The sequence below is a fragment of the Camellia sinensis genome, chromosome 6 (genome assembly GCF_055761805.1).
Source record: "Camellia sinensis isolate YWXY chromosome 6, ASM5576180v1, whole genome shotgun sequence".
Lineage (NCBI taxonomy): Eukaryota > Viridiplantae > Streptophyta > Magnoliopsida > Ericales > Theaceae > Camellia > Camellia sinensis.
Genome location: NC_138966.1, coordinates 127,914,682 through 127,923,671, shown reverse-complemented (window position 1 = coordinate 127,923,671; position 8,990 = coordinate 127,914,682). Strand labels below are relative to the sequence as shown.

The window sequence follows — 8,990 nt, the reverse complement described above, 5'->3', positions numbered from 1 at the left end:
CCCGCCATCCACCCACCATCACTACCCGCCGCCACCACTCACCCGCCATCCACCAACCTGCCACTGCCACTGCCACTGCCACCATCCACTACCCACCACCCACTGCCGTCACCCACCACCTACCACCCGCCACCACCACCACTGCCACCGCCACCGCCCACTTACTACCACCCGCCACCGTCACCCACCCGCTACCCACCAATTTCCACCACCGTCTTCCGCTATCACTTGCCATTTCGTACTCTTTTTTATATTTTTAAAATTTTTTAAACATTTTGTCAATTACCAAACACGTTTGTAGTTTATGTTTTTCTAAAAATAAACAAAAACCAATTTATAAAATTTTTATAAATATAAACTGAAAATGTAAACGTTACCAAACAGACTGTAAGTAGTAACTTCATCGAAAGCCAACACAATTAAGTCCAAACAAACATAGTAACCACAGAAAACAAACATAACACAATAAGGGAAAATCAGAGCAGGAAATGCAACACCTGCCTGAAATTTCAACATTCTGACAATTACCTAGACAACATAAGCCAACACCAACAGCCATTATTCGTCGCGATCACACACGCACACACGCACACGCACATAATATTTCATGTCCACTAGAAACACCAAACAGCCAAACACATCACCAACAAATTGCGAGAAAAGCTTGGAAACCCACCTGGGTGGGCAAGGTTGCAGAAGTGCATCCTGACTTATCACTCCTCTTCAGATTCAGACTCGGCACTCTGGAGCCATTCCACAAAGGGCCTGATATTCTTCCAGATCTGTGAGCCTTTATTGCTTCCACCTAATCCTTTCTTATACCACTCCACTACAAACTCTTCTTCCAGCAAATCATTGTCATAGAGCACTTTGAGAACCAATGCCACCTCTTTCACCGCCTCGGGGCTGGCTTTCCCAACACAGAAGGCCTCAATTGCATTAAGCAGAACCAGCTGCGATCCCTCCTCCTGAGTGGCAGCTACAAGATAGTTCTTTTTCTTGGCTACCTCCTTCGAAAACCCCTTTCCGGCACCGGAAAAGAGAGCTTCAAAGAGGGCATCCATGACCTCCTGGGGAGTACCAGAAAGAGATCCCAGAAAGGACTTGAGCTGGCTAGCAGGGGAACCCTTGTTGAGGTATTCCTTGATCTCACCAACAAGCTTCTCATGAGGATGAATAGATTTGACACCGTTAGCATGCCCATTAACTTTGGATTTCTCTTCACGTTCAGGAGAGTTCTTAACTGACTTCGGCTTCTCTTCAGTGGTTGAAAGCATCACCATACCAGCTGTAACAGCACTCAACTGTTCCTGAATCCGCTGCCGAGCTGCCTCCACAGATGTGTCAGTTTGCCACTGGATGTCATCACCATCGTCATCATCAGTGTCGACTGCTGCTGCTGCTGCTGCTGCTGCTGCTGCTTCATTCTCATCTGCTTGACTGCCAGCAGGAGAGTGGTCCTCATCAGAGACGGTAGTTTTCTTCTTGGTTGATGTTTTGGCAGCCACAACCTTGGAACTAGTAGAGGAGCCCTTTTTCTTTACGACGTCCTTTTTCAGCTTCTTCTGCTCCTCGTCAGCCACCTCCCCTTCCTTGAGCCGCTCTTTCTCAGCCCTCCTCATGGCCTTCTTGTCTTTCGATCCCTTCTTCTGCTCAGGAGGGTTCTTCAGAATAAAAGTTGTGAGCTTATCCCTCATATCAACATCTGACAAAAACCCACAAGCCGCACATTTTAGAATAATCATCTGGGTTTTAGTAATGATTATCTCAGTTTCAGGATTCCCACAGCCATAGCACTGAACATATTTCTTGATGAAGTTCTCAAGAAGGCCAGCAAGCTTGGAAGTGTCATGGGCCCCGTTAACATGTGATGTTCCAGTCTTCTCATCAAATTTGGATTGGGCTCCAAGCTCACAACCGAAAAACTTTGTGGTGTAAGAAGCGGGTCTACCCAAAGCCTTTGCAATGTCAACCATATTGACCACATTGGTCTTGATGCCATTCCCTCGACCCTCAATCTTTGTTATCATTCTGGGCATCTTATACCTATAGAAGGCATCATCCTTGTTACCAGCGCCAATATTTTGTAAAGCCATCTTGTGTTCCACAAAATATGTATGCTGGATTGAACTTTATCAAAAGGGGAACAAGGTGACTCTTTTACCAAGAATCTGTTTTTCAGAATTGGATGAATTCCTAGCAAGTGGAAAAGGCCGCATAAACTGGCAACCGTCACAATGTGTGCTATAGTACACAAAAGGCCTAAGAGGCATGCAGTCAACTTTTTCAAAAGAACTTCTGTTCTTTTTTCTAGAGGAAGGACAGTACTCTCCAAGCAACCCAATTGATGACAAAAAGAGAGAGGCACGTTCAGACATAAAAGAAGCTTCGAACTTAACACACTCCACTTTGGCTAACTGCAGATATTGCAGATTAATTTGCCAATGTCCTGGAACCAAATAATCACAAGGTTAGAGATAAACAAATAAATTTATAAAACAAATTAACATAAATACATTAATAATCGATCAGAAAAGGAAGTTAGACACCATTTAATCCATCAACAGTTTCGATGCAATGGGGGTGACAGTGGAGAATAAAAGACCAACTCAAAAGTCCAAGCAAGGCTAAGCACCAACAAAAGAAGGAAAGGGAGGGCAAGAACGTGGTCAATCACATTCCAAGTAGCCAACAGAAGGGCCCAAAAGTGAGTTTTGTAATGCAGTCTTACACTCAGAAAGTTGACAAAAATGACTTAACCAAACTCATCAAACAAGATCACAGAATTACAAGCCTGATATTGTAAACCCATTATTATATGGGTTAAGAATAAATCAACATTTAAGGCCAACTACTAGTTGGGAGAAATACAAAGCTATCCAGTAGAATACAGTACATACACCTCAACAGGATTATTTTCCCCATCTGTTAATCACTCATTCATGCCATTACAACACAAACAAGAGATTTTCAGGATGAACCTAAATTCTAACCAAATAATTGCAAGGTGTGTCTAAGATGACTAAATTCTAACCAAATAATTGAAAGCAATGAAAAGAAAACCATGCAAGCATATAAAACGTGAGCCACTGCCTATATCTCCTATCTAGTCTACTAATAGGAGGAAGATAATATAAACATATATGTAAATTATTATGAACATGATAAAAATTTATAATGTTAAGAGAGTCAAATCCAAATAGAAAATAAAAATACAAACCACAAATAGCTATATAATTTTGCAAACAACTTTTAGAGGTACAAAATCATGTAGAAATCATATGAAATAACAGGAATGACAACTCCAACTACTAAATAAACACAATTCAGTTGTCCAATCTGGCATACAGCTGACAAAAGTATCTAAATCAGCTGTATTCTATATCAATGATTTTTCAATTTAATAAAGATGTCAATTTTCAGAGCCAAATCAATTACCAATAATTCAATCTTTTGTTCCTACATCCCCAAAATTAAAAACTAAGCTCAATTCAAGACAAATCAAAATTACTAGATCAGTAGATCTGAACTACCAATCAATCAAACTCATCAAATCTCAATATTGATTAAACCAAAACAAAATCAGATCTCTAATACAATATAAAACATATCAAAATTCACATCCAAACAAAAGAAAAATCAATATTATATAATCAAAAGAATAAAGACAAGAACTCAACAGATCTACGACAAACCAAAGCAATATAGCTATTCGATTCAAAATCAGATTTTTACAGATGGAACAAAAGCGATTGAAAATCAAACCGATACAAAAGATTCGATGAATCGATAGATGAAAACTTGAAGACATGAATCTATACCTTAGGTGGTGAAGAGAGAGATAGGGTTAGAGAGAGCCGGTGATGAGCGCTTGCTTCGACGATGCGTGGTTGTGAGAGGAAGATATGGATGACCTTGTCTCTATACGAATGTATATATAGGAAGAGAGAGAAGAGGAAACCCTAGCGTGAAGTGTTGTATTATGATTAGGGCAAACGCATTATTACTAATTTTTAAAACGTTAATAAGTAATAATAATTAACAGCGACAACTAATTACACTTGAAATTACAGCCAAAAGCTAACAAGACATTACTCATTAGGCTATGTTTGGTGAAGGTTACAAGTGTCGTATTCTTTTTGAATTTTTCTGGCTTTAGTAAATTTAAAAAATATATATATATTAAAATATTTTCAAATTTTTAAGGTCCTTCTAATTAAGAAGGACAAATTCTGATGATAATTCTTGTAATTTGATCATTGTGTTATTTTAATTCTTATAATTTCAATTGACTCGATTTTGATAATGAATTTATGATTTTATCCTAATTTAGTCCAATTAATTACTACTCTTAGTATTTTTTATGAAAAATAAGAACATAAGTGTCATGTGCCTATTTTTAAGGAAAAATTTATGAACTTACTCAATTAAGTGAGTTAACAATACTAATTTAGTGATAATTTTTTTAAAAAAAATACTGACGATATTATTAATTGGATCAAATTCACACAAAATCTAAAATTAATTGAGTCAATTAAAAATATAAAGACTAAAATGACATAAGAATAAAATATAAGAATTACCGGTACAATTTTCCCAATTAAAAAATATCTATACAATTAAAAAAATGAAACAAATAGTGTCTTTAGTCTTTATAGTAGATATTTAAAAATATTTTTTTCTTTTAAAAAAATTAGGATATTCTCACCTGTAGGCAAAGATATTCCCAAAGGCAAAAGTGACGGTAGTTTAACAAAAAATTAATTAATTAATTCTTCAGTTATTGATAATAGTATGACTCTTCTCGTCTGATTAAAAAAAAAATGCTAAATTATTAAGGGAAAAAAAAAATAGTGAATTTTTTAAAAATATTCCTTTGTTTGATTGGGTGCCAGATACGAAACGTGCAGCAAAAATGTAGGTTGAGTTTTGTTTAGTTTCAGGATTGTAATTTTCTTTTTGAAGTTGTGATTTGAATATGAAATTGTGAGTTGAGTTTTGAAAAAAGAAAATTTGTTTGATTATGAGTATTAAAAGAAGTTTTGAAAAAACAATTGAAGTTTGAATTTTGAAAAAAGTCTTAAGTTGTATTTTGAGTTTTGCGTTTTTGAATTTTGAGTTGTATTTTGAATTTTTTGTATTAAAAAATATTTAAGAAAATTTCATTTTTTTATTTTAAATATATAGTTTTTACTTTAATTTTTTTTATTTTAAACATTTTATTTTATTTTGTAAATATTTTAATTTTTAATATTAATATTTTAAATTCAAAACACAACTTCACACTAATCATAATCAAACACATAACTTAAAACTCAATTCAAAAACTATTTTCAAAACTCATAACCAAACACATAACTCAAAACTTTACACTACTTTCAAAACTCTACACTCAAATCATAACTAACACTTAACAAAAAAATTTAAAATATTTAAAAATATAGTTATAAAATAAAAAAGTATTTTTTAAAAATTTTCTAATATTAAAAAAAAATACAACACATAAATGTATAAAATATAGTGCACATTAAAATAAATAAATAAATATTTAAAATATAAAATATTTACCCTAAAAAAATTAAATTAAGAAATTTTTAAATATTTTAAAAAAATAAATCCAAAAAAATTCAAAATACAATTCAAAACTATTTTCAAAACTCATAACTAAACAAATTTTCTTTTTTAAAATTCAATTCAAAACTCATAACTCAAAATACAACTTCACACTCAAATCATGATTCTAAAAATAATTTTAAAAAATAAAATAAAAAATATTTTTTTTTTGAATTTTTTCTTTTAAAATAGAGTTTTGAAAAGAGTTTGGTTTTGAAAAAAAGTTTTGAATTAAGTTTTGAATTATGTGTTTGTTTATGAGTTTTGAAATAAATTTTTGAATTAAGTTTTGTGTTTGGTTATGAATTACGAAAAGTGATTTAAAAATTTATTTAGTTGCATGCACTTTGATATCATGATTCCAAAGGCAAACCAAACACAGCCATAAGTTTTATTAGACAACTTAACTTTTGACTAAAATATTTAAAAGTCAAACATAATAATAAGTTAAAATTTATTAAAAAAATAAATATTTTAATAATTTACGATTTTCAATGCAAGTAAAAAAAATTATTTTCAAATATATTAATTTTTTTTTACTTTATAAAATAAGTTATTAAAAAGTCAATTATCAAACGAAATTACATATAATTGTAAAATTTTGAAAATATATTTGCACTCTTTTGTAGGGTTGATTTTTTTGTTCCTAATCTGATCAATCGGCATTAAACTCTATTTATGAAATTAATTTAATACTTTTCAAAAAAAAAAAAATTTGATTTGTCAACAACGGAATCAAATTTCATGGCCCAAACAAATTTCCAAAGATATATTAAAGGTCCAAATCAAATGGGTTCAATCTCTAAGAATGTTCAGACTTCCTAGCATTTTTGGATCAAAGTGGCTTGTTTTTTTATTTTAATTCACACCTATTTTAATACTTAAATCATTTGAGCTTAAATTTTGTAATATTGTAAGAAGGTTAACTATTGTAAATAAATTGACAATTTTAAACTAAAATGATTGAATAGAGATAGAAAAAAGATTCTTTTTGTTAAAATTATTATATAAAACTCTCAAATCGATTGTTGAAATTAAATCTAAAATACCACATTAAGACTCCATTTGTTTAATTGCAAAATATTTTTGCATAAAATATTTTATGAATTTTTGGTGTTTTAGTTGCCCAAATTTGACATGAAATATTTTTTAATAAGCTGAGGGAAATTGACTTACAAATGATTTCGCAAGTTAATTTACGACATGTTATCACCACCTAGGTGGAAATGCTACATACAAACAACCCTAAAACAAGATATGTGTAGCCTAAGCAAGGAAAACTTGTCTTTGGCAGCCCGAGTATGTTTGTGTAGGAATAAATTTCAGCAAAAATCAATTTAAGTAAATAAAATAAATAACAAAATTTAATTTTATAGAATTTTTGTAGATTGATTAAAAGATTGTGATTGAGACTAATATTTAAATATTGTGTTTTTAAGACATAATTACATGAAAAATGCTTCGGACCCCCACTGGGGGTCGACCCCCAGTGAGGTAGCGCGCCGTGATTGAACAAAAAAAAATTGTTTTATTTTTATTTTTTTTTTTTAGTTTCAGCCAGTGGGGGCTCGCCACCTCACTGGGGGTCTGCAGCATGGTTGATAATTACATCCTCTGCAATAGTGATTGAGAAATTCGAAGTCTCCAGAATATAACAATCACCACAAGCAAATATAGCACTCTCTTTGATTGTCTAACTAACCAGAATTATGCTTTTCACTCACAAGAACTTAGACATGAATGAGGATTGAATGTATGGAAGACTGGATGGAATTTTGAAATTTCTGAATTTAAAAAAAAATTTAAATAGAGGTAGCCTTTATATGGACTTTGTTGGCATTTTGTTCAGTTTGAACATAAAATTTATGAAGAAGGGACAAGATCGGAGGGAGGCAAAAAATCGATGACTGCTCACTGGTAGTGCATATGTTCGAAGAAGACAAGTTTTTAAATTCATAACCAAATATATAACTCAAAACTTTACACTACTTTCAAAACTTTACACTCAAATCATAACCAACACTTAACAAAAAAAATTAAAATGATTGAAAATATAGTTATAAAATAAAATAAAATATTTAAAATAAAAAAATAATTTTTAAAAAATTTCTAATATTAAAAAAATAGAACACATAAATGTATAAAATATAGTGCACATTAAAATAAATAAATAAATATTTAAAATATAAAATATGTACCCTAAAAAAATAAAATTAAGAAATTTTTAAATATTTTAAAAAAATAAATCTAAAAAATTTCAAAATACAACTCAAAACTATTTTTAAAACTCATAACTAAATAAATTTTCTTTTTTCAAAACTCGTAACTCAAAATATGACTCCACACTCAAATCATGATTCTAAAAATAATTTTAAAAAAATAAAATAAAATAAAAATTTTGATTTTTTTCTTTTAAAATAAAGCTTTGAAAAGAGTTTGATTTTGAAAAAAGTTTTGAATTAAGTTTTAAGTTGTATGTTTGGTTATGAGTTTTGAAATTAATTTTTTAATTGAGTTTTAAATAATTTTGAGTTGTATATTTATTATGAATCTTGAAAAGTGATTTGAAAATTTTGACTTTGATATAATGATTCCAAACACAAACCAAACATAGCTGTAAGTTTCATTAGACAAATTAACTTTTGACTAAAATATTTAAAGGTCAAATATAATAATAAGTTAAAAATTTATTAAAAAATAAATATTTTAATAATTTACGATTTTCAATACAAGTAAAAAAATTTTTTTCAAATATATTAATTTTTTTTTTACTTTATAAAATAAATTATTAAAAACTCAATTTTCAAACGAGATTACATATAATTGTAAATTTTTTAAAATATATTTGCACTCTATTGTAGGGTTGACTGTTTTTGTTCCAATCTGATCAATCGGCATTAAACTCTATTTATGAAATTAATTTAACACTTTTCAAAAAAAAAAAATTTGACTTGTCAACAATGGAATCAAATTTCATGGCCCAATCAAATTTCCAAAGATATATTAAAGGTCCAAATCAATTGGGTTCAATCTCTAAGAATGCTCAGACTTCCTAGCATTTTTGGATCAAAGTGGCTTGTTTTTTTAATTTTAATTCATACCTATTTTAATACTTAACTCATTTGAGCTTAAATTTTGTAATATTGTAAGAAGGTTAACTATTGAAGATAAATTGATAATTTTAAACTAAAATGATTGAATAGAGATAGAAAAAAGATGCATTTTGTTAAAATTATAAAAAAACTCTCAAATCGATTCTTGAAATTAAATCTAAAATACCACATTAAGACTCCGTTTGTTTAATTGCAAAATATTTTTGCATAAAATATTTTATGAATTTTTGGTGTTTTAATTGCCCAAATTTGCCGTAAAATATT

The 8,990-nt window shown here is 30.3% G+C and overlaps 1 protein-coding gene across 1 annotated transcript; it reads right to left on the bottom strand.

The window, feature by feature from the left end:
* Positions 1–419: 419 nt before the first annotated feature.
* Positions 420–4,085, bottom strand: LOC114263583 (eukaryotic translation initiation factor 5). The gene is made up of 2 exons (XM_028204145.2): positions 3,822–4,085; positions 420–2,449 (listed from the first exon to the last, which is right to left on the bottom strand). Exon 2 carries the CDS (start codon positions 2,094–2,096, stop codon positions 714–716), a length of 1,383 nt encoding a protein of 460 aa, XP_028059946.2. The 5' UTR covers positions 2,097–2,449; positions 3,822–4,085; the 3' UTR covers positions 420–713.
* Between the last annotated feature and the right edge of the window lie 4,905 nt (positions 4,086–8,990).

Coding starts and splice junctions, on each gene's coding strand:
- LOC114263583 (XM_028204145.2), bottom strand. CDS start 2,096: ATGGCTTTACAAAATATTGGCGCTGGTAACAAGGATGATGCCTTCTAT.